The sequence below is a fragment of the Solanum pennellii genome, chromosome 6 (genome assembly GCF_001406875.1).
Source record: "Solanum pennellii chromosome 6, SPENNV200".
Taxonomy (NCBI): Eukaryota; Viridiplantae; Streptophyta; class Magnoliopsida; order Solanales; family Solanaceae; genus Solanum; species Solanum pennellii.
Genome location: NC_028642.1, coordinates 53,710,187 through 53,736,702, shown reverse-complemented (window position 1 = coordinate 53,736,702; position 26,516 = coordinate 53,710,187). Strand labels below are relative to the sequence as shown.

The 26,516-nt window shown below is 33.5% G+C and overlaps 6 protein-coding genes across 7 annotated transcripts; 2 read left to right on the top strand and 4 right to left on the bottom strand.

The window, feature by feature from the left end:
• The first annotated feature begins 49 nt into the window (after positions 1-49).
• LOC107023381 lies at positions 50-1,474 on the top strand. The gene is made up of 3 exons (XM_015224064.2): positions 50-527; positions 635-720; positions 1,027-1,474. The coding sequence occupies exons 1-3, from the start codon at positions 188-190 to the stop codon at positions 1,309-1,311; spliced, it is 711 nt and encodes a 236-aa protein (XP_015079550.1). The 5' UTR covers positions 50-187; the 3' UTR covers positions 1,312-1,474.
• A 120-nt stretch (positions 1,475-1,594) lies between these two features.
• On the bottom strand, positions 1,595-6,538 carry LOC107023379 (ADP,ATP carrier protein ER-ANT1). Of its 2 annotated transcripts, none has more exons than XM_015224060.2 (4): positions 6,417-6,538; positions 4,833-5,119; positions 2,804-3,175; positions 1,595-2,453 (listed from the first exon to the last, which is right to left on the bottom strand). In XM_015224060.2, exons 1-4 carry the CDS (start codon positions 6,454-6,456, stop codon positions 2,142-2,144), a joined length of 1,011 nt encoding a protein of 336 aa, XP_015079546.1. In that variant the 5' UTR covers positions 6,457-6,538; the 3' UTR covers positions 1,595-2,141. The 2 variants fall into 2 exon arrangements, with proteins under 2 accessions (XP_015079546.1, XP_015079547.1); XM_015224061.2 differs by having other exon boundaries at positions 6,340-6,523.
• Positions 6,539-7,650: 1,112 nt separating this feature from the next.
• Positions 7,651-10,851, bottom strand: LOC107021407 (isoaspartyl peptidase/L-asparaginase-like). The gene is made up of 5 exons (XM_015222066.2): positions 10,604-10,851; positions 10,179-10,412; positions 9,994-10,080; positions 9,241-9,709; positions 7,651-8,022 (listed from the first exon to the last, which is right to left on the bottom strand). The coding sequence occupies exons 1-4, from the start codon at positions 10,763-10,765 to the stop codon at positions 9,248-9,250; spliced, it is 945 nt and encodes a 314-aa protein (XP_015077552.1). The 5' UTR covers positions 10,766-10,851; the 3' UTR covers positions 7,651-8,022; positions 9,241-9,247.
• Positions 7,808-8,446, bottom strand: LOC107022451 (subtilisin inhibitor-like). The gene is made up of 2 exons (XM_015223057.1): positions 8,374-8,446; positions 7,808-8,022 (listed from the first exon to the last, which is right to left on the bottom strand). The coding sequence occupies exons 1-2, from the start codon at positions 8,444-8,446 to the stop codon at positions 7,808-7,810; spliced, it is 288 nt and encodes a 95-aa protein (XP_015078543.1).
• Positions 10,852-15,286: 4,435 nt separating the features above from the next.
• On the top strand, positions 15,287-21,240 carry LOC107023885 (D-aminoacyl-tRNA deacylase-like). Its single transcript, XM_015224721.2, has 9 exons — positions 15,287-15,647; positions 16,383-16,563; positions 16,656-16,798; positions 17,970-18,033; positions 18,386-18,438; positions 19,008-19,063; positions 19,429-19,503; positions 20,630-20,815; positions 20,946-21,240. Exons 1-9 carry the CDS (start codon positions 15,447-15,449, stop codon positions 21,031-21,033), a joined length of 1,047 nt encoding a protein of 348 aa, XP_015080207.1. The 5' UTR covers positions 15,287-15,446; the 3' UTR covers positions 21,034-21,240.
• Positions 21,241-23,646: 2,406 nt separating this feature from the next.
• LOC107023859 (dof zinc finger protein DOF5.4-like) lies at positions 23,647-25,014 on the bottom strand. The gene has a single exon (XM_015224676.2). The coding sequence runs from the start codon at positions 24,841-24,843 to the stop codon at positions 23,923-23,925; it is 921 nt and encodes a 306-aa protein (XP_015080162.1). The 5' UTR covers positions 24,844-25,014; the 3' UTR covers positions 23,647-23,922.
• Between the last annotated feature and the right edge of the window lie 1,502 nt (positions 25,015-26,516).

Below are 26,516 nucleotides of genomic sequence, written 5' to 3'. Positions count from 1 at the left end.
ACCCAACATATTACGTATAAAAAAAGTCAAGATCACTCTCTCCACGTATTACACAATATATAATCAAATATAAATTGGTCCCATTAGAAACCACCAAATTAAATTTGCTCTGTTTCTTTGGCCCTCTCCATTATCCATAAACTAAAAATTTTCAGTTTTTTGATCAGTTGAAATTTAGTGCATAAGTATGAATCGGTTCCGAGCAAAGTTGCACGGATTCTGTATGAGTCGAGCGGTTGTTCGTGTTCGAGCCCGTTCTCCTTGTAAACAGTACAAAAGGACGGGCTCGATCAAGTTCAACGACTCTGACAGTAAATATTGCAGCAGCACGGAAATGAGCTTCAACAGTGTCGAGTCGAGGTCAGATTCTGAGAGTATTGGTGATAATAATAGTAATAATAACAGAGTTATGGTTGTGGTTGATCCTAGTCTTGATCCTAATTGTGCTTTGCAATGGGCACTTTCTCATACTGTTCAAAGCCAGGATACTATCATTCTTCTTTATGTTACCAAAATCTCAAAAGAAGGTAAATCTTTTTACTCGTGAATTAAAATTCTGATTCTGTCACTGAGCTTAGCGCTCAGCTAGTTTTTTTACTTGATAACTAATTTTGTTCTGTTTATTATGATTTAGGTGAAAAACCAAACAGTGAAATTAATCAGAGGGCGTATGAACTTCTTTGCTCCATGAAAAATATGTGCCAAACAAGGAAACCAGGAGTAAGTATTTTGTAGGTTTATCAATTATATAGAAATTTAGTATTGGCTCACTGAACTTTCACCTCGTTCGTGATAATGCATTGAAAATGTCACTGTCACGTGGGATTGAGTGTCCACCAAGAACAAATCGTAACGGATAGGGGTATATTTGAACTATATAGGTAACGACAGGTGTTTTTTTCATACAGATGGTATAACGAAGGGTGAAATTGATCTTTTAGGCATATTAACTTTCTTATATTCAAAAAAGAGAAAGTACTTAGAATTTATTCTGGTGCTAAATTTTCATGATGTGCATTACATTAGGTACAAGTGGAGATAGTAATGCAAGAAGGAAAAGAGAAAGGAGCTGTGGTTGTTGAAGAAGCAAAGCAACATAAAGCTTCTTTACTGGTGTTAGGACAGAGGAAAAGATCGATAATGTGGCGCCTGCTAAGAATATGGACAAGGAAAAGGTCAAGAAGCAGAGTTGTGGAATACTGTATTCAGAAGGCAAATTGCATGACAATTGCTGTGAGAAGGAAGAGCAGCAAGTATGGAGGATATCTCATTACTACTAAGCGTCATAAGAACTTTTGGCTTTTGGCTTAACGGAACTTGATAGATAATTTAATCTACCTATTTAACAACAGTATAATTCCACAAAGTGGAGGATGGTGTGTACGTATGTAGCCTTACTCCTCCCTCGTGAAGGTAGAGAGGAGTTGTTTAATTAATATACCTTTTTCATTCAAAATGAAGGAATTTTTTGTCATTTCAACATGCCTTCTATTTTCCTGGTTCAAAATAACTGGCATGCCTATATATCAAATTTAGTCAGATCCTTTAAATGCTCAAAGAGAAAACTTACTACAATGAACACATGACATGCATCTCTCATTATAATCCAACAAGTAACATACTTTAGTTGGAGCTAATATTACAAAAGTGAAGATATTGACACCAAGTACCAATCATATTGTGTCAAGAAAATCAATGCATTTGTACAGGTGAATTGACCTACTATTTGCACTTTCAACATATTTTTCTAAAGAAAAAAGTAATGGTTAATTCCACCGGGAGTCGAGTAAAAAAAGAAAGAAAAACAAAGTTTAGAATGGACTGTACAGATAATCAGGATGGAGGCACTTGTTTCATTACTTCTGCCTTGATTTCTCTTGTATATGTTACTGCGCACTTCATTATTCTGTTCAATGGTCCAACAGCATCTACGCGAGTAGTCTACAGTAGCACAAGTGATGAAGTTCATATTCACAGAGCTGAAACATTAGTGAGCACGCACCCTGCTGTACTTGTTCTCTTTTTGTTCACAACGGTTAGTGAGATGAATGCTCTTGACATCTCTGCTTCTGTTATCAACTCACCCTCCACATGCATCACAAATAGGGTTGTATACATAAAACAGTATTCATGCAAAGCTCTTATTTGTTGAAGGCTCTTTGAGACTCAAAACTGTAAGTTGGTCTATATACAATTTGGTGTAATTTATCATACCCTGCAAGTACTCCAGCACCTGCCACACCATAAAGCATGTTTGCACTTACTCCTCTAAAAAGTGCAGCAAAACCTTCAAGGCGTATAATTTCGCGGAGTGCATGCATGGAATTCCGATACTTTGTTTCCTGCCCTGAAGTTAGCATCATTCTTCTGCGGACTGTGTCAAATGGGTAGGCACACACCCCAGAGAAAGTGGTTATGCTCCAACCCAACATAAAACTGGCAGGAAAATTGTCCTGTGTATACAAACGAAGGTTGAAATTAGTTTCTGCTGCCGTACTTTAACTGGTCATATGCATGTTCCTTGTTAAAGAAGATCAGCAACATAACAAATTTACATCCCTTCCCCCACAAATACCCCATAAATTTTATGTAAATAACAACTTTTTATTTCTCCTTATCTCATTTGCCCTTGTCTCTCTTCGTACGATGGACATTGAGGAATTAATGTTTCAAGTCATACTACAGGCACAAGCTGTTTATAGTTTTATTAAGTTGGCTCAACTATATCGACAAGAAAGAAATGGTGCAATAACAAAGAAAAAAATTCCAACCAGAAAAGTGCCAATCTAACAATCTAATTTACCTTTAAGGGTCCAACTAAAACAATTGGCTTCATGGAGTCATAGATCCCAAAGTACATGCCTCGGTACAGGGTTATTCCCATAATTGAGGCTCCAAAACCACGATAGAGGCCAACAATTCCATCACTTGACAATGTCTTACCATAAACATCTATTAGCCCCTTAAACTGACGTTTACCATTAAGTGGACAATCCTGAGCATCCATCGCCAGCCGAGTCCTTGCATAGTCCAAGTGATAAAGGAGCATGGATGTAGTTGCTCCAGCAGCACTACCGGAAGCCACATTGCCTGCAAACCACTTCACATATCCATCTTTATCTTTTGAATATCCAAAGAGGTTCTTGTAGTAACCTTTGAAAGCAAAGTTGGAAGCCTGTGAAAGAAACAATTGTAAGCTCATCAAATATTATATTAGTTGAACAATTGAAAATAATATCTATGAGAAATTACTGATAAAATGCATATGAAACTATAATTCACAATATTAAGATTTAAGTACAGAAACATTTCCATCAATTATTTGATTCTATAATTCATTCTCGCACTATATGCAATTGTGAAAAGGACAATCTTTTTGCGGATGCAAAGCATGATAGAAGAAACAAAAGGAAAAAGGAATGCAAGACACTATATAAGTGATGCAAGAGGACTTTATGATAGATAGAGTGCATCACATATACAGTATCTTTCAGCATTAACAGCCCATATTCAACAAAAACTCGGCAATAGAGATGAATGTAGCTTGACCGAACACATCCCAGCAAAATAATAACAGGAAAGATCACAGATTACTTCTTTCTTGAAAAGAAAGTGTGTGAGCAATCTACTAGGCAGAATCTAAATAGGAAATACGCATACCGCATACCATACTCTTCTACAGTCCATCTGACGCAACAGTAAAACAGTAATTTTCCATTCAGACTAAGCTATGAGAAGATCATTTGGATCTGGTCATATTGGGTACATCCATTTGACGAACCGATGAGTAGAGTCTAAGGATGGTTGCCCAGAATGGTGCTAACTTTGAATGAATAAAGAAACCAATATTTAAATGGCAGACTCCAGGCTCAAACGCACAATAATACAAGGCATGCTGTAAATGTCCTGAACAAGCATGTGAGGAAGCGTTTCATGACCCAACCCCCAATAAGTGGGCATTCGCCTAGTCACATCCTTGTGCATATTGGTGTTCTTCTTTCACCTTAGATATTAGTGACACACATGAGCTAATGAATAGTTCCTCGAGTAAATACATACATGCAGCTAAACACGAGCTAATGAAAGATAGTTACACTCTCCCAACATCTATTCGTTATCTCTCAAAACACTTGGCATAAACCCACAGGTTTCAAAAATGGAACTTTTCTCAAAACACTCAGCATGAAGTGAGTGTTGGGTGAGTCTATTGGTTGCTTTGTAAAATTGCCGCTTTGGCACATTTTATAGCAGACAATGTTAGATTTGGTTATCTTATAGATCACCTGTGCATAAGAGTTTTAACTAAGAAGCTGCAGGTTTTTCACTAAAGTTGACATGGTAACTAAGAAAGACCTTGTTACAGGGGACCTAGAAGGAGTCTGAATCATTCAGAGAACACTGTGAATACATTCAAGAAACACATAAAGGATGACTTACTAGAGTAGCCATCACCAAAATGTCCTAGTCCAAGGCAAAAGATTATGATAATTTATAGTGGATAAGGAAAATGATTGCCAAAGTAGAGTGATTGAGCTTATCTCCAAGATAAGCTGAACTAACCAAAACTATGTATAAAACCTTAGCAGATATCAGGGGCAATAGTAGAGCGGTGACTAGTCTCACAAACCAGGGAAGACGCCAACTCCCTGAAGCATTACATCTACATTTTTAATCAATAAGTTGGACATCATCAATCTAATTTTAGGTGGTATTTCAGGAGGAAGTGAAACATGAAGGTTAACTGTTCAGTGTGCTAATAACTGATATAGAAAGTCAAGTAATATAGAGATAGAGGTCTAAAACATCACAAGGAGATGAGGAGGAATCGCCACCTGAGTTGGGAAATATCTTATAACATTGGCCTGGTTTCCCCTCCACAATGACATAAAACCCTCGTCTCGCAGAACTCTTTGAAAGCAATCACCAATTCCCACATATGGTCTCTTAAGTTGACCCCTCTTCATTAATTCTCCTTGATTCTGCAACAAAAGCTTTACTCGCTCAATTGGTGCTGCAGCACTTTTTGCGAAAATGCCTGCTGTTCCTCCCATCAGAAAATCAACAGAAAATTTTTCTGATCTTGTTTCCATTTTAGGCCCCAAGTTCCCCCTCCTTAATCCTGCAAAAGCAATCCGAGGGGCATAAATATGTCTATGAGAAATACAGGAGAATAATACTATTGAATTGTGTATCTAATTATTGCATTTACAGACACTACATTAGACTCTTTTTTCAACTAGGATACTACATTACAATCCTTTTTCAAGTAGGATTCTATATACTATTTCGATTCCTATTTTAAGTAGAATTATATATATTATTCTTGTTCTTATTCCTAGTCTAACAATGTCAACAAAGTAGAACTCACCAAATGAAGCCTCTCATGTCTACTTTCCTAATGGGTGATAGCTTCATGATCCCAATCTATGACCACAAACATCATGCAAGCAACTACATACAACAAGTGGAGATTCTTTCTTTTCTTCTGGAAAAGTAAAGCTTAATTAACACTTTAACTTACATTTATCACAACATCACATTTAGAGAATCTCTACCTTTATAGACCACTAAATTTATCAACTGAAAAAGAGCGGAATGGATACAGAAGACATATAGCTCGTTTTACCAAGCTTCAAAAGTCTTGATTATCTTGAAAGTGCTTTTAGAAAAAAAGAGCACTTTTTGAGAGAGCAGCTTATGATTGGATAATCAAATCTTGTTCAGCCAAGGTTCCAAAGTGCTTAGGGGGATAAGCTACTTTTTTGGCTTCTAAAAAAAAAAAAACTTATGCTATTACTCAAAGCTCAAAAACACTTCACCTAAAATCTTGGCCAAACAACTCAACTTTCTAAAAAAAGCATATTTTCTTACAAAAATAAGTACTTTTGGCATCGCAAAAGCTTGGCCAGATAAACTTATGTATAATTGACCCCATGAAAGAAGGTAAAGTTCATCATCCAACCCATGCTTCAACAAAACCCGTCCTCAATCTACTATCTAAGTTCCCAATTTTTCACCTACCAATAACACAAAACATGTTTTCCTATTTACAATCATTCCCAATACCCCAACTTTTTTGAAATTGAGACGTAGCTATTACTGTTGTTCCTAAAAGTTGACAATTTTTCCCCTTTCAACTATTAGCTCCACAGTAAATTCCGTATAAGAGGCTGTAGCTTGTACATTGATAAAGATTTAAACTTGCAAACAATAACGTTGTTGGGTTTGTTGAATGATAACGATTTAAGCCTCCATTATCGCCAAATTACAACATTTTTTCTTGAAAACCGGGATTTAGGGAGAGATATCAGCCAAAATAAAAAACAAAAAAAAGGTTACCTGATGAACCAGTGAGGAAGAAGAAGAGGTCACCAACCACCAGGCGGTGGCGGAAGGTGAAAGAGAAGGATACTCACCAATTTCTCGATTTTTTTTTGAATATCTTACATTATACATTACATTAAAAGAGAGCCGTGTTGTTTTGTGCGTTTCACATTATTTTGGCGTCGAATTGCGCAATCCCATAAACTTCGCCCTCGTCTTTATCTATTTTTTAATAAAAATATCCGGTTTCCCTTTTTTTCTTTTAAGGCTCCGTCTTCGTTATGGTTTCTATTTTAGATTCAAATTAGAAGAGCTTTGATCAATATTTTACGATATATATTTTTATCATATTGATATGTAAAAGATTATAATTTATAGTAATTTTTGTATAATTTTTAAATATTTAATTTTTTTAAAAAAAAATTAACATATCTAATTTGATTTTAAAAATTAATCAAATTAACTATAGAAAAACATAGCATGACAAATAAAAGTGGACAGAAGAATTACGATAAATAATGTTGAAATAAATATATTTTATGTTTAATTGAGATCAAACAGTAGGATTGAAGGCGGAGCTAAGTGGGATTGATGGTTTTGAATGCGGATTGAACTCAGTAACTTTTTCATACATTTTGTATTTTACTAGAAAATTAAATAAATATATATGTACATTAACGTATGAACTCTAATAAAGTTGATTGACAGGTACCAGCTAAGGAAGGAAGTACTTTCACGCCAGAGTCCTCCCTTTTCTCTCATTTTTAAAGGAAATTTATAACCCTAAACTTGTAATCCTGGGTCCGTAGGATAACTTACTTATTTAGATATTTGATGTAAAATGTGTCTGTTGCCTAAATGTATTAATATTGTTAGAATTTTCAAAAATATTTTTTAAATATTTTAAAAAATTCAATAATATTATTTAAAAAGGTGTGACGTCTAAAATTTCAATATGCCGCCAGCAAGTTGAATCCCTTATGATTTATACCCACTTGCCTACTCGTGCAACCACTAACCAATGTTTCCATTTAATTAAAGATTTGGTAGTTTTCTTCAAAATTATTAGTACAAAATATACTGTATGTAAGAGAGTAGAGATGGTGGGCTACTTGAAAATATCAGCTAATGCAAACTGAAACAACAATCGTTGAGGCAAGTGATTTCTTTTCATTTGTCTAAGTTTTAATGGTTATACTGATATAAGATTACGCACGTATAGGTTGATATGAACATCACAAATTTTGATGTCTCACAGCCCACAACACCATATCCACATATTACTTAAAGAAGCATTTTTACTTTGTAAACAAGAACCTATGGACATGATAGTTCATTTGCCAACCTTTATTCATAATCCATGGAGAAACCAGATTAGATAGACATAAACATACACATTATACATAGTAATAAAACATTAAGTCACATAGAAAAGCAAAGGAGACATCTTTGATCCTCAATGTTATACAAGGAAATATGTGATTTAACCAAGTCTAGGCTCTTGAGCAACTTTTCCAGATTCATCCAGAAAGAGACGAACCCGGTCTAAACGATAATCCATAGTCACCATTGAATTAGGTGGAATTGTATGTATCTTCAACTCTGGTTTCTCCTCCTTTATCTTCCTCTCTGCTTCCTCTGCTGTCACTCCTAGCAATTCTGGCCATGACATTTTACCAGCTGGTGGGCTACTCCAATCTGTTCCAAAACTTGCTTTCATAATTGCAATATAATACTATAAAACAGAACTACAAATCGTAGACGAATCAAAGATCTAGAATCGGTGAGTTCAAACAGAATAGTAATATCTTATATATATACACGTCTTGAACTGAATGTTATTGGTACAAGTTTGTATTCGAAAACAATCCGTTCAATAATACTGAATTATTGGATATACACATTATCTATGTTGCTCAGACTCTCCAAAAATGTTATAAGATCTTTCTGAATGGTCTACTTTTGAATGATCTGACACGCACTTGACGACGGAACAACATAGAAGAATTATAGACAAATTTTAGAAGGAGAATGAGTAGAGAAGCTAACCAAGAATTGGTAATGGGGCTGGTGGTGATTCTGTTGGAAGTTCATCAGAGAGCTTCTTTGAATCCTCTGACATGATTAAGATAAAAGAAACTATATTCTTTAGAGATTATTTATCTTTCTCCCAGTCTATGGTATCTTGATTTCATCAATTCTATTTCTTGCTTACAATAATTGGGAAAAAATAATGGAGTAGTATTAATAATAATATCTACTGCCGGCCAACAAGTTGTACCCACTTATACTTTTTCAAGGTACATCTGATCTTGCAGATTGTATACCTACTAATCAAACTGACTCTTGTTGTTTAAAGCTGTCTTTTATATTTTACTCTTAAAGTCCTTATCAAGAAAATGATCAAAATGATCCTTAATCTAGTAGTGTTGATACATTTTGGTCCTTCATATATACACCTTAACGGATCTAGTCCTTGGAAGTTTGGAAAAGTTGACCTTTTATATCAAAAAAGCAAGAAATCATAAACTATTGAAATATAGAAAAAATGCACAAGTACCCCCCTCGATTTATGTCCAAAATTTCAGAGACACACTTATATTATAATAAGGTCCTATTACCCCTGAACTTATTTTATAAGTAATTTTTTACCCCTTTTCGGCCTACGTGACACTAGCTTGAAAAAAAAAAGTCAATCAGCGTTGGGCTCACAAAATAGTGTCACGTAGGCCAAAAAAGGGTATAAAATTACTTATAAAATAAGTTCAGGTGTAATAGGACCTTAGTATAGTATAAGTGTGTCTCTGAGATTTCGGACATAGGTTGAGGGGCTACTTGTGCATTATCCCTAAAGTCTAAGCAAATATGAAATATTCAAAATGTCTCTGAGTTTGAGGAAACAGACTAACTCCTTACCTCAAAGTTACCAAATTGCTATTTCTGTTTTTCCATCTTGAGTAGCACAAGCTCTAAACATGCCGGTAGTGTTAAATGGTGTGACGACTTCCCCTGTGGCAGACACAGCAATCAAGCCAGTAGTCCCTTTTGGTGTAGATTCTTTTATAACATAATCTGTTGCTTCCTTTAGAGTTAGTCCTTTGTATTCCATTAGGGCAGCCACATCTCTTGCTACAGTTGCACGGATAATTTCTTCGCCTTTGCCTGTACAAGACACTGCACAGAATTTATTTGCATATGTTCCTGCACCAACAAGGGGAGTATCTCCTATTCTACCAACCATCTTGTTTACTAGTCCTCCAGTAGACGTAGCAGCCGCTAAATTTCCAGCACTGTCAACAGCTACACATCCCACCGTCCCAATTTGGCTATCCCCATTGGGAACTGGTGGTTCATCAACTATTGGTATAGGCTGTGTATAATCTACCTGAAAAGTTGATTGCGTACATGTTTGTCATTAACTCCGAGACTGAGTATAACACAAAACGAGACGAGACATATAGAGATAGACTAAAGTCACAAACAAGGATCCTGAGGCAAAGTTTAAACAACTTTTTGAGTGATTTTGATTGATATCATAATATGAACTATGAAGCATTAAACAATCCCAATCAAAAGAAAACAGCAGTTCATTAATGCAATGTCGATTCCAAATCCAACTATCAAACATGAACACGCGAACATTCTAGCAATGAGGATGGGGCAGCATACCTGAACACTGTTAGCTGCTTTTGCTTGTTTCAATCTCTCAATATTTTGCGGAGTTATAAAATGACTGGAGTCTACAGTTTCAACCCCCTAGATAACAAAATCGCCACAATTAGCAATTTAAGTCAAGTTACTAGACAAAGGCAAACATTTGGTATCTCCGACTAATGAACATTATTTTCACAAACCTGTTCCCTAGCAAATGCTTCGGCTCCCTCAAACGCAAGATATATATGTGGAGTTTTCTCCATGACTAGCCTAGCCAGAGATACAGCATTAACAACTGTAGTGAGACCAGAAACTGCTCCACAGTTCTTTCTACTTCCATCCATGATGCAAGCTTCCATTTCTACTGTGCCATTGTTCGTCAAGACCGAACCTCTACCAGCGTTGAAGTGTGGGTCATTTTCCAGTTCCCGCACCTGTTTGATTCAAGTTAGATCCTCTTATATCACACTAATCTTTATAAAAAATTAGAAGCTTCTTTTAGATCGTGATTACGAGTACGAATTCAGGATTTACAAATTAGTTCAAAATGCTCAAATCAAGGAAGAACTATTTATATAAATCAACAAATGCTCAACTAAACAAAAGAAGAGAGCAATATACATACGACAAGTTCAACAACGTCTAAAGGTGATTTGTGGGAATTAAGAGCATCAATGGCAATGTCCAAGCAACGACGGAGGCAGGATTCTCTGAGTTGACGGAGCTCCGGTGGAAGATCACGGGGAATGTCACCGGCACCACCGTGCAGTGCGATAGCCCAACCCATACTCACCAATATTATTAGTGCCCCTCTTGTTTTGGTTATGGGTTTTAAGAGAGAAGATGAGTAACACAACACATGATTTGTGCTCTGCGTCTCATATAAAGTACCAAAAAGGGTGAAAAAAACAATGCTCACGTGTTAATAATTCGATGCAAAAATATTCGAATAGTTAATAATTTAGTTCAAAAATATTTTTTATGGATTGTAAAAAAAAAACCTTTGTTATTGTTAACGATATTTCAAATGTAGTTTTTTGAGTAACTTTCACATATAGTAAACATAAAATCACATTTGTATACTGTAATTATAATTTGCATAATTGTGCTCCATAACAAACATAAATATGTATATTTTGCTATACATATACTAAAAAAGCAGTTATATAATTCGTTATACATATAAAAAAAACAATTGTATAATTCGTTATACATACACAAAGAAAACAGTTATAGAATTCATTATATATATATATAAAAGAAAGCAGATGTATAGAAAAGATCAACTGTATAATCTATGTATGTATAAAACGAAAGAGAAAGACAAAAGAACACTGGGCAGAGAAATATTTATATTGTATAATTATAAGTGTATAGATGAAGATATATATATTTGCATGTGTATATACAATTTTCTCTGACTTTATACAAACAAAAACACAATTTATACATTTCATTTCTATTTGTATAAGCGAAAGAGGCAAGGGTGGCGAACGAGATTTAGGAAAGTGACGAGCGAGATCTCGGAAAGGGAAGAGAGGAGACGATAAATATAATTTTCTTCTCGCTTTATAAAAACACAAACGCATTTTATACATTCGTATTTGTATAAAAGCGAGAGAGGCGAGCGACACTGTCCCCAAACAAAAGTGGAGAGCGAGATTCTACTAGAGAGAGAGGCAAAAATAGCAACAGTTTGCTATAGGGTAGAATCAAATCAAAGTATATTTATAATATTTAATTTGAATCAATATTTTTTTATTATATATAATTTTCTCTATTTTTTTCTGATAAAAATATTATATTAAAAAAAAATCTGTTTGTAATAGTATAAACTATTAGTACTAGACTAGTAGTTGACTAGCCCTGGTTTTTATGCGAGGTTGATCGGTCGGCTAACGTTTTCCCCTTTACGAGGATTAAACAAATGTATTTTCTTTAACAGTAAGGTTCATTCTCCAATAATGTTAATAAAATAACATATTCTATACATAAGTTTTTTGTGTTGCAGAACTGAATTACAGAATTTAATGTACTTATCAAATTTTACATGCAGTAAAATATATTGTATGTGTTGTTACTGTAAGAATCAGTTCAAGTTTAGTAGAAAAACAGAGAACAAAGGTAGAAATAAGGTTTAGGAACATTTTACTCTTTTTAAACTCTACATATATAAATACAGTGTGGATTGTTAACTCGTTATTGTAATAATAATGAATGTCGGAAATATAATTAAATAATAAAAATATTAATATTTAGCTATTTAAATAATTAAATGAGATGATCACATACTTTCTGAAATATTAAATATTTTAAAATCAAATTTCCATATACTTAATCCATAAAATGAATCAAACCCGTATATATAAAACAAATGAGATGGTCATACATTTCAATAACTTAGATTTTGATCCTACAATTATGTAACCAAATAATAACATGAATAATCGATCCACTTTATATATAAAATATATAAGTTAATAAAAAAAATATAGGATAAATTACCTATATACACATCTTTTCACAACTTATTTTCTATTATTTTCTATCATTTTTAAAAATTACAAAAATTCCTATTTTCTTCAATTTCTTTCACTTTTTCAAATATCACTCTAAACAATCACCCTCACGATTTTTTTCTTTTTTTCACGCCTGAAATCACTCCATGGAATCACTAATTATCTCCATCACTCCATTTTTGAATTTCAAATCTTTTCTTTTTCTTTTCCAGCTCACCAATCTTCTTCTTCATATTTCAAATCTTTTCTTTTTTCTTTTTCCAGTATCTTCTTCTTCGTCCACTTTTTTCTTTCTAATTCATTAATTATAAATTTTTCAAAATTTTGTTTAGCTTTTTCATCTATAAATCTCTTATATATATGGATGAGATATGTACGGGCGATCTTCAGAAAGAATATCGAACAAAATGAAGCAAAAAGAATGAAAGAGAAGAGATGAACCGGTTATTTGTCAAACGACGATGGAAAGATACATATGGATTCTAATCCACCATTTAGTATTGGTCTTACCTGATTACATTTACAAACGGAAGTTCTCATCCCTCATGTTTGTGATTCGAAATCGATGAAACATGTATTTCAAGTTCTAAATTACCCATTAAGAAAGATACAAAAAAAAAAAAAGGGAAAGTAGAATATGTTACTAAATATCTTCTCTACCCGAGCTTCATATTTTCAATGTATCTAATTGATTTTGATCTATAATTTAATCTATAATACCTTTGTTTCAACACCCTTTTCTATATAAGATTCACATCTTTTATGTATCTAGTTAATTTTGATTCATAAATTTATGTATAATGCATTCGTTTTAACTTTCTGATATATTAAATCTGTCTTTTTTAGTGTTATCACTGATATGGTACATCACTGCTACAGTAACTTTCGTTGTTATGTAATATATCATGTTTATATTTATGATATTGATAATCTTCGATTTTGTTTATCATGTTCAATGTAAATGTATTTGATACGTAAACACTCTTGAATGTATCAAGTTCTATAATGTATCTTCAATCGTATTCAAATTTAAAATGATATGTAAACGGTATCAGAATCAATTGGGTATTATGTATCTGCACTCTTTAATGTTTGTTCTGTCTTATTCTTAAAGAAGGATTTCGACTTTAAATCTATTATGAAACAACGCTAAAAAAAAGGACAAAGTCTGATCTGTATTATCATGTTCGTCTCATCAAAGGCACAAATTTTCAATGTTTCTTGTCTATTTTATTTTGTAATTTAGTTTTTCGATACAATGACTATGTTTTGTGCAATATACCATGTTATTTAACCTAATGTTGTAGATACTTCGACTAGTGAGATTTATGCAATGTATCATGTTTATAGTTATTATATTGATACATAATCTAATGTTACTGATACTTCGACTAGTGGATTCTATGCAATGTATCATGTTTATATTTATTATACCGATACATAACCTACTATTGTTGATACTTCGACTAGTGAGTTTCATGTTCAATTCAAACGTACTTGACACGCGAGTAATGTATAATGTATCATTTATAATATATCAAGCTTTATAATGTATCGATAATATTTCTCAAAGCCATCGAGTGATTTTCAATTTGATTTCCTTCGAATAAGATATGCAATTTGATTGTATAAGATATCCAATTTTTCAATCACACATAATTTGATACACACTAATAACTATGATATATTTATACAAATTACTGCTAAATATTCATTATTTTGCAATGATACATATATACAAATTACTACTAAATACTCATTAGTTTGCAATGATACATTTGTACAAATTATTGATACACATTATTGGCTATGATACATTATAAAAATTACTACTAAATGTAAGAATTAAATGAATTCGATTTGATCATTCGTCGTTTCTATATTCATTAAAACTCACAACTATAAACATGTAAACAATAACTAAAACAAATTGATTAACATGTATTCACAATGTAGTAATATCCAGAGTCATTTCAAGTCGTTGTTTTCATTATCTTCCAGTGCTATAAAAATGTAAACAAGCGTAAAACACGACATGTTAAACTCATGATCATCATGTTATTGCAAAAGCAAAAGTAAGAAAAGATATTGATCAGAAAGTTGAACTGCAAAAAACATGATATTATAATAAAAAACAAACACAAAAAAGTTAAGTTTGATCCAATCAGTAAATATCATCACTAACAAATAGCTCAAACTTGTTTTCATTCAGATTTAGATCACCCATTGCTTCCTAGCTCCAAATCACTGCTCGCCGCGATCAAAATATGGAAATCGTTATAGTTCTTGATATAGCTGCACAATAGCACTAACTTTCTTGTAAGGATCAGAGCAATTGAATATATCTGAACCATCTCTCCAATCATCTACAATGGCAAATTGGAGAATCAAGATTTCGAATTGATGGAGAAGATGAAAATTTTGATTTTTGAATTTTGTAAAGCTATTACATATTTGAATGGATTGATATCAATCAGGTTTTGCGTGATTTATGGGGAAAAAAATCAAATCTGCGTGATTTGTGGAAAAGAAAGTCAGTTATGCGTGATTTATGGGAAATAAAATCAATTTTACGTCAATATTCCTTATTAAGTGCAACAGACAAGTTTTATAATGTATCACATTTAATGTATTCGGATGAAACTTATGTATCTAGATGACTAATATTTTAAGGAATTTTTGAAAAATAGAAAAAAGTGGGGATATAACGTATTTAGGGTCTTACACTAATGTGATTTATGTAAGTTAAAAAAATTATGATATGAAATAGTACTAATTTGAAACAATATCTCTAATTAAATTTCAAAATTTATATAGTGAAATAGCCCCCCTAATACCTAATCTCTTGAACCAAAAGTTGAAACATCCTATAATCCTCCAAATACTCCACAAGATTACATTTTTGCAGTGAAAAGGGAAGATGAGTGCTGCTTATCCACCAGTTATAGAATGATCAAGATAGGGCTTTTATGTCATAGAAGTATATCATCAATAAAACATTGCTTCAGCAACATTTTTCATCAAGATTTGCTTAGGTGTAGCAGAGGAATGGTGACACTAATAGTGGCTACCACCATAGACCCTGCTTCCATTGGCCCTGCATCTGCCCTTCTAGCCATGCCTGGATGGTACCCTGGTCCTCCCATTCAGGTAACAATTTCAATCTCTTCTCTTATCATTTTTCTTAATTTCCAATTTCTCCCTTTTATGCTCCCCATTTATCAATTAATCAACTAGACTGATTGGGGTAGGCTGTATGAATTCTACACTGACTGTCATAATACCTTGAGATTGCAAATAGGAAAGAAATAGTAAAAGGGGTGAATTAGCACACGAGGACCTAGTGGTCAGTGAAGTGGGCTGAGAATCATGAAGTCTCATGCTCAAATAGGAGATTCAAGTTGGGGTGTGACTTGACTGCAGAGGCTGTAGAGTTCAAGTTTGCTCATAATTGGGTGATGTGATGATCCTTTTCTTAAACTTACTTGTCCCCAAACTAAAAGGGATGAGGGGAAAATGCTCATCTCAAGGCCAAAAACACTGGTTGATTTTTTTTCCATATGTAGAAGCTTTGGTGGATAGAGTTACTTGATACCTAATTTTGGTGGGAGGTAGCAAACTCCTCTTGTGATTAGTCGCGGTGCATGAAGCTGGCCTGGACACCATGGTTATAAGAAAAAGGAGTAAACGGTTGCATTATAAATCGACTTCCTTATAGTCCCCTTTAGAAATTCAAGCTCGTAGATCAGAAATTGATGATTCAAGTGTATTGTAAATTTATATATATGATTTCAGCGCAAGGAACAAGATGAAGTGAGATGCGAGCTTTAAGACATGCTTGAACTAATAAAGCTGTTATTTTGTTTGGTTTGTGCATAAGCTTAGGATGTGCCAAGTTTTGTGAATCGAGATGTTAGGCTATTGAAACATGATAGCAGCATTGTGAGAGAGGACCACCTGGACATGCGTTGGGAAGATACCACAGGCGAGACGGTTGATGAGGTTATTTTTCTCAGCAAGCACACTGCTGCATCTAATCGTCCTGCACTTACAGTTCACCCCATAGGTAGAAAATGGTTTCTGCTGTATATGGTTTATTTTCTCTGAATATGTGGAGTATTCAATTCTTGTTACTTGTGTTGGGATGGTTTACATTAGGTGTGCCTCACCTAACAGAGGGGGACCAGCTGCCGGTAGGTGGGAAGCCTGCCTGGGCTGCACCACCGAATCCACGTATAGGACCGTGGTTTAGACTATTGAAATCTATTGCTGACTCACAGAATCTAACTCCTGAATTCGAGGTAACATCCCTGTTTAGGTGACTTTTCACTTTGGCATTCTTATTAACATTGACGTGTTTATGTCAGGTTGACTAGTTATTGCAGAGTGAATGTTCGATTCAGATAAAAATACTTAACTTGGTTTTGATTCAGTGTTGGAGATTGAACTGGAGATCCATTTGCTTCGTTGCACTTCTAACTAAATTTCTTGTGAACATGTATATCTTTGTTTTTTATGGTTGTTATCTTCTCCTTTGAAGCATAGACTGTTTCTAGTTTATATCTCAGTAGTCAAGAATTGGCTGTCATTCTACTCAAAAACTGCTTTTATATGGAATGTTTGAGTGGTAAGGTGAACCTAGTTGAACTGCTTGTCTGCCTTTGTTAACTACTGAATAGTTTTGTCATGGACTGGCTTTTGCAATGCCGACTTAAGATAACTCTAGATCAGTCTTCATTCTTCACCATTCTGCTTTCTATTGGACTGCCACATTAGTAAGGTTGAGAACATCTATGCTTGCTTTAGTAAGATTACATTTTTTCCTTTTTGAGTAGTAGTCATTGACCATTCTAAATTAGATTCTACGTTCCATTGCTATATGACAATTATGCAATACATTTCCTACTCTTGCAAATTAGAATTGGTGGACACAATATCTTTGGATTAATTATTAGAAATGTTAACTGAATCACTTCATAAAAAAAGCAAGATGATAAAATGGGGCAGAGAAACTAGTAACCAATGGAATATCTTCGATATTGATGGTATAAAACTAAAGTTATTTATATAGTTATTTGTGAAGTAATCAATCATGAGAAAGGATTGTCTTATACATCGCTGTACCTCTGGGCTTGGTTATAAAAAAGGAGGATTGTCTTAAAAGACTACTAACTATTACCGTTGAATTTACAGTATGACAAATGGACCAACTTGAAAAAACATGACATTTTATAGATTGAACAGATATAATCAATGTATTCAGTTTTTCTTTAATTAGATTACTGATCAATAACACTGCGTTTAACTATTATAAATTGATGTTCGATTTGAGCTTAAGATTGATCTTCCCATGCTGCATGGATTTTCAATCCAGTAACAAGTGTAACCTTTTGATTTTTTCTAATTTAATCTACTTTGTACGTAATCATCTGTCTGTAATGGGTACCTCTCTATGTCTATTTCTTGGTGTAGGTCACATTGGAAGCTACACATCATGGTCCTGTAACTAATGCACCCACAATGTTTGTAGAGATCGGTATACTTTCTTTTACCTTTCATGTCTTAATAATTTGTTTGACCTTCTGCAATATATTTTCTTTCATTTCTAAATAGTGATTTGTGTACTTTTCCATGTTAGTATAGTATTGGTCAAGTATCGACTATAAATAGTCAACATATTACTAATACTAAATTATTAATGAAAAAAATACTCAACTCGATTATTCACACAGAGATAAAACATTTTGATGAAAATTACTTATTAAAAAATTATGGATTATGTACATAATTATGTAGTTTTGGTTAAGTATGTCATCATCAAAAATCAGGATAACACTCTCCACAGCAATTTCCTTATCTATTCAATTGAAATTTTGTTTATCGTGTAGGCAGCACAGAGGAGTACTGGAAGAGGCAGGATGCTGCACAAGCCATTGCCTTAGTTGGGTATCCTTTTGCTGCACAAACTCTTCTGCAATATTTATCTATGTGTCATCTGTTTCTGTTGCAAGCAAACCCTCAAACCTTTGTCTTATGCTTACTCATTGCATTGGCTTTTGCCAGGCCAGCTGAACACTTTAGTGCTGCATTCATTACTATGATGGGCTTTTACTTGCAAAAAAGGAATCAGAGGAATATTTTTATTTCTATTTTTAAATACCATAGTTGTTATATACCTTCTGTGAATCCCTCACGATGGTACCTTACATTAACCACTTTCTTCAACTTCCGTTTTGTATTGTTTCTGTTGTCTTTGGCCTTTGGGAACTCGATGGAGGAGGTGGGGTAAAGATGGTGAATATTCTTTAGGGATGACACGTTTCCTGTTGCATTTGGAAATCTGATATATTTTTAAAGCCTGCATATGTGCAACTTTAATATTGATAGCTCCTTGATATCTTAGCATTTTGATATTTCCGAAGCTTAACCGGTGGCATGACTAAAATAATGCTGGAATTATCCCATCTTTGTTGGATCTTTTGTAATTTTCCCTAATTGTGGTGTTTGCAGTTAGTTTGGGAAGGACTAGGGCTCGGGGGAGGGGATGCAGTGGGGGATTGGAGCAGGTACGATTCAAGTAATAGTATCTTGGTCATACTGTTGCTATTTCTTCTTCTACATTACTAGCTTTTTGCAGAATCAGATCATGAACATTTGTGGGACTAGAAGTTCATCCATCTCCTTAATAATAACTTGTGGTAGCTTTGATCTACATTTCTCGTTTACGAATGCAATTTCATCGCTGGAATATATTTAAGCTAAAAAAAAAAAGATTCCCCTGAGAAAAAATATCAGTTACTTTAACTGGAAAAGAAACAAGAACGAAGAAATATGATCCTGATCAGAAGAGAAATATAAATTGTTTTCGCTTGATTTTATGTTAATTCCTGATCTTTCTCCATCATCAATATCTACTTTCAACAAAATGCAGAAATTGTTGTCAGCAAAAGATTCTCCTAGGAATTGGTGGGGGACATTATGTACCACGGCATATGGATATAGTTCGGTAAGTTACTCAGTCACCTGAAACTGTAATTCAAGATAATTAGCAGATAAATAGATATTCTGGTTGAGAACTCTAATCATGGCATCAAGTAAGCAGTTCAGACGTATTACCTTTGATATACTATCATCAAAATCTTTGTTTTCATATATGTTATTGAAGTTGGATGATTCTACTAGGAACACTACAGGTTACTAATATGACAGTTCAAGTAAATGTAAGAGAAAGCTGTTGTGCTGTTGAAATTACTTTATTGTGTTTCCTGCCTCCCCAATCCTTAAATATTTTTAAAAAGCAAAGATAGTTACCTCTTCAGCACCTGGAGAAAAAGAGAGGTGGCAAGGTGTAGGGAACTTGTTGTGTGAAAAACACGTTACAGCAAAAGGAAGGAAACAAATGACATACCACCACGAAAATCCTCGAAAGGAAAGAAATTTTTATATATGTACAATGTTTCACAGGTATTATTTACCTGTCTCATATGTAGAAGAGACCCAGTCCCTCTCTTTGCCTTTACTGTTAAACATATAGGCTACTTAAAGAGCAACTAGGCATTGTATGATGGAGTTCCATGTGGTTTCTCTAGGCAAAGCCAACAATGCTGGATTCAATTTAGCAGAAACATTTAGGCTTATAGTCTCCTTATGACTATTACCATAACCAAGAAAACCAACTGATGATGGGATGATTGCTTCTTCAAGCTCAGCTGGTTCATTGAGATCAGCCAACCTGACTGAGCTTCTCAAACATGAATCGGATGCTGAAGCATCTTCTTTGAACTGTTTGCAGTGAGCCAGCGACGATCAAAATGTAGAATGAATTCATCTTTTGTTGATGGGAAAAGGGCCAAATATGCCTTTAAATTATGCCCTTAATTTAACTGCTGCCCCTAATTAACACTGTTTAATAAGCAAAAAAGAGCCATATATACCCTGAAAGTATGCCAAATTGAGCAGAAGTGTACGTCGTTCATAATCGTAACATTTCTTTAATATGTACAAATTTAACATTATATTTTTCAACTCAGTTTTTGTAATAACCAAATCCAAGCATCAATTTCTTGATAAAGAGTTGTAGTTTGGTTTACTAAAGTTACTGTTATTATGTTGCAATTATGTGAATTATGCAGGAAAGATGGAGTTTGGGTTGGACACCTTATTGCTGGATATTCATTGCCAATGGATGACCCTGGTCCGTCCAAATCGCAGTCCAACTTGGAGGTGGGTGGAACTTGGAAACAAGCAATCAGAGTTGCTTTTGACACTACTAGAGCAGCTTTTCCTCAAGGAGAAGTACTAGCACATCTCGATAACAAGTAAGTATTCTTCGAGTAAACAATGCATCAAACGTAGTTATTTGGAAATGCGTCTACTCCTGAATAACTTTGTTGTAATTATGAGAATCGATGTATCATGGAAATTGTTCATTTTTGTGTGTGGACGCAGGAGTTTCAAAGGTTGGCAAAGAAATGCTATAGTTGGATTTTTAGCAGAGCAGAACATTAAAGTTGGGAAGCCAAGTGATTTCTGCTAATTCTATTACATTTCTCTCTTTTATTGTAACTTGTAAGAAATAAAATCTAGTAAGTGATCTACTATCAGTTCAAAGTTTCTATGGTGAAATATTTGAGTAACATAAAAGCCAGAAAATAGTTTGTTGTTTATATTAAATCAAAGTTTCTATGGTGAACTTTGAAATAGCATGACAGGAAATGAGTGATAATAACTTTTTCTTTTTTTATTTTCTATGCTGAAAAAATATTTACATTTGCACATGTACTAAGTCCGATAGCAAGAACACAACGCGTGATGTGTGGGTTTAATCACTCTTCGGTGATACAAATTAGAAGAAAATATTTCTAAATTTTATCTTGCGTGAAGTAGTGAGTAGATCGATATATATTATCTTATTTGTAGAATTTCATTGAGTATGTGATTGTTTACTCCCTTGAAAAAGTATTTTATTAGAAATTTATTTTACTAAATTAATGTCTAACCTTATAAGTTATGTCTTCAAAATTAAAATAAATATCTATCTTAATCTTGATAGATAGTGTACTGTTATCTACTACTTGTTGCTAATAAGAGATGAAAGGTATCTCCTAAAACTAATTAAGGTGACCAAAAATTAATCTGAACATCACGGTCATTAAAAAAAAAAGGAGGTAAAACTATAAATATACTTTTAAACTATCGTAAATGGTAAGTAGATATCCTTCGTCATACTTTTGAGACATTGATGTTTTTACTATTCAAAAACTAGAAACTATATGCACACCCTTTATACTAACGGACATACACATATCATAATCTAATCTACTGAATCAACATCTATTAAATATCAGATTGACCGATAACATAATTAGTTTTAGATTACGACATGTGTAGGGGTTTAATGGGGAAGTGAAGTAGAGGGACACACACAACAAATGCATGAGTCTGACTGAAGTGAAGCCCACGCATCTGCACATGCAAAGTGACATAATATCTCTCCTCTATCAATAATAGTGTCACATCACATGTCATCTCAATTACATCATTTCACCATCAACCCCCACTTGCTGCTTACTACTTCCGTCCTAATTTATGTCGCACTTTTTTAATTTGTTTGTTAATATTTAATCGTAAAATTTTCATATATCATTGAAATATATTAAATTATCAATTATCAAAATTTATAATAGATTTTTTTTACATAATTATGAATATGAATTTCATTTCAAACTCCATGTGCAAGTTTTTGATTAAATTTAAATTGTCTTACTCTTCAAAAAGTAAAATATGTCACGTGAATTAAGGCGAAGAAAATATTATTTTCTCCATCATAATTTATTTTGACGTAAAACTAAAATAACTTTTATTTTATCAATTTTAATTTAAAGATACGTAAATAATTAACATTTTTTATGAGCTTATATAAGTCTCATCAAATATTTGAAAATAAGTTGCTACGAAGATTGACATTCTCATGGAAACAAATGAAAATATAATTGACAACAAAGTGAAACAAAATGAATATTAACCTCTATCCTACTTATTATTATTTTCCTTAGATGGCATTAGCAAAGAATTTTCGAGGCATAATTATCTAGTTTCATTTTATTTAGTTTTATTCTTAAATTATTGACAGTCTTAAAAATATTATACTTGACTAACTGAAGTTCAATAAATATACGAGATAGACCGTAAATTCTGTCGAGTGTAGGGATGTTTTTAATATTTTTCTGAATTATTTATTCAGAGTTCCATCCTTTTTTAAGAGTTCAAAACCAATCGTCATCTCATGTTGCATAAGAGGGGTATATATATTTAATTATATGTTTAAAACAATTAATAATTTGAAGATGAAACTAATATGTTGTATTAAAATTAGAGATATCTTCTATGTTATTCTCCAAAACTAAATAAGTAAGATACAAATGTCTTTTTATCTTATTCCTAATATTAACAAGCTCGTACAGTGTTAGTTTAAATGTGTGCATATCTCAATTCATGCATTACTTTTTATCTTTCAAAAGTTGAAATTTGATTGATAATTGACGTATTAAATTTTTAAATTTTTAATTATCAATCACAATAATTAATGATTCAAGATATTTAATAAATATATAAAAGTTTTATGATAAAAATAAATTTATTTAAATCTCGAAATTGACGGAGAGAGTAGTGTATATATATTATTTTTACTACTATAGAAGCACGTTGTTATGTGACCACACTCCACTGCTAGTTCGTAGTCCTGCACAGCTACACTACAGTACCCTACTGCACTTAGCCTGTCACCTATCCAAAGAAAAACTGTTCCACTACACAACAAACCGACCTACATGCCCCACTTATCCCACCAATCACATCATTACACGTAACTCCACTTCCATAAATCAATGCCACGTAAAACATAATTAGCTCGGGTGGAGGTCCCCCTTCACCGGCCGACCACATGCCCCCATTTATTTACTCTCAAAAATCCCTTCTATCCGTACATTTCTCTAATATCTTATCATCTAAATATCTAAAACTAAAAACTTCTACGTATCCTCACTTTCTTCAGCTTTACTAATCACAAAATTCAACTTCATTTTGAAAGCTAACAACTAACACTTTGTTAATAATTTAGATGATGCAAATCAAAAATTACAATACTTGATAAATTGTTATATGTAATCCTGATTAACTTAAAACTTTCATTTGCAATAATATCTAAATATACTCCCGCCGGGAAAGTTAAACCCAAAAAAAAAAAGAAGAGTAATTAGCGTGGAGTGGTTAGTTACATTTGCATGATAGAAATTACAAATTTCAAAACCCTAACTCCAGCCAAATAAAAACATGAACCGAATTTAAAAATATGAGAAATGAATATACATACCAACATAGTAAACAAGATATAACCATATATATTTCTCCAAATTTTTTTGTTCCTTCAAGGGAGAAAATTAAGAGAGTTATCATTTTCACCCCACTGTGTTTGACTCCAGTAAGATTGATGATCAACGGTACCTGTTAGATCATACAATCCATGATCTCCACCAGTTTGCCAATTCAGTGGAGTGAGTTCACTATTGCTTTGATGTAACCCGGGATACTCATCAACCCGACCTGTTTGATTCAAAAAATCCGTACTCATCTGTTCCATCTTCATCTCACCGGAAGTCGGCAGTGTTTCTACCATCTTCGTCTCTGTATGCCATTGCTCGTTTGAGTTTTGGTTCTCCGGCAATCGGTAAGCCGGGATATCAACCATGTTAAATGGATCATTTGATGACGTCATCATGTTTGTGAAGTTTCCAATGTCCTGAAACTGATCTTCGACTGAGTTCTCCATTAATGGCTGATCATCGAAGGTTTGGTTAGTACTGTGAGGTATGAAGAAATTGGAATCTGGAAAGTTGAGATAAGTGGAAGCAGAGTTGGAAGAAGTTGCCGACACATCTTCTGTAGTTGCAGCGCCGGGAGTATTTGCCGTTGCTGCCGCTGCCGCTGTTGTTGTAGCAGTAAGACTGGAACTCTCACTACTAGAATTAGTATCAGACTTATGTTCCTCCGGTGCGTCGTCGGCAGTAGTCGATTTCGGCTTTGAACGCTTGCTTTTCCGGCAACCACCACCGACGGGGACGTTACGGAGTACGCCGCCTTTAGTCCAGTACCTCCGGCAACTCTTGCAGAAGTGACGTGGCTGAGAGAGATTATAGTTATTATAGTAACAGAATTTAGTGTTGACCGAATCGCAACGAGGACACTTCAATGCTTGGTGATTTTGGTGGTTATTAGGCCTTAATCTCCGATCACCAGCACCGCCGAAAAACCGCCCTCCTCCACCTCCAATCGGATGTATATCTTGCATATCTCAATTTTACCTAAACACCGGAAAAAATGGCTGTAAAAATCTTAGATCATAATTTTCCGGCGAGATTTCACATTTGCCGACATCAGAATCTGCAACAATGAGTCAGTTCTTCTTATCAGAGAGAACAGAAAGTGTGTGACAAATATCCTTTTCTATATCTTGCAATGTTTTTATGATCATAATAAAAAGATAAAAAGACGAGGATATCCCTGTTATGCAGTGATAATAACTGTTGAAGCCACGTGATAAGTTTTAAAATTTTACAATTAGGGGATGTGACCGTACGGTCCGTGGGAGTGTGTGTAGAAGGAGGCACACGTGTACGGCGGAGAATGAGTAGATAATAGCGTCCACGAATCATAGGGTGTCGGGTTGTCGGCCAATGCGATATTTATGTAAGTGGGAAGCTTGGTGTCAGTTATGATTGATTCATAACTTGCCACGTCGTCGTTTTGTTTAATGGGTTTATTGGCGGCAACTGTTTTTAACAACCCATCATTAGCCCTCATTTTCAATTAATTAAATGTATTACTTATTAAATATACTTTTTATTACACATAAATTTAAAAATTAATTTAACTGTCCTACCTTCAATTTATGAAAGTAAATAAATGTAATCCTCACCTGTATATGACTAGGAAGGATAAATATCATTCATACATTACAGTATTTATATTTTAAGGTTTGTAGTCTACATCACAAATTCACAATCACAGGTTTAAGCTATGTGATTCTTCACGAATTTTTATTAACGCGAGATATTTTAAATACATGACTATTCAATTATGATTTAACGATTTAATATTTTTTCGTGTATTATTATTGTTGTTTATATGGGCAACAAAGGGAGTTGGGGTCTTAGATTGCATGATATCAAATTCGATTAACGCATCCCATCATATATTTCTTATCATAATTTACTTTCAAACTGACAGAACATTAATTTTATTTGTTCGAGTTAAAGCTACTTTTTTTTTAAGAATAAAATAAAGTATAAAATTCGAAGATTGGCCGGATTTTACTTTGATGAATAGTCAGAAATACCAGAAAAATTGCCTATTTCAAATGGAACATGGTTTTTTTTCAAGTCAAAAAGGATGAATATTATAATGTTTTGTTTCAATTTTAAGAAAGAGTCAAAAGCAATCTCAACGACGCTCATTTTGATTAATTAATGATTAATCTGTATATATAATATATATAATTTAGTGCAAAGTCAAAAACATTTGAATATATTATTCTACTTGGGTAATGATATTATAAATTTTTGAATGAATATTCTCACGACTCATAAGTTAATTATTAAGGTTAAATTATGCCTAATTGATTATAATTCTTAACCATAAAATTTAGTTTTTCTAATCGTATAATCCATGGATGTTGATTAAGTATAATGACAATTCATTAGTGCAAATAGTATCTTAGGCTGAGTATAGAGTTAGTCAAATATGATCATCGTACTTAAAGAAGCATTGATTTTAAATATGAAAGGTCAATTTATTAGACAACTTTGTTATATATGATTGATGTTTATAAGGCCAAAATTTGGTATGAAAATATCTGTCTTTATTACAAAGTCTTGGACGGTACCAAACCATTAATGTTGATGTAATTGAGCACTCTTCTTTGGTTCCATACAAAACAAATTAACTTCAATTTTTTAACCAAAA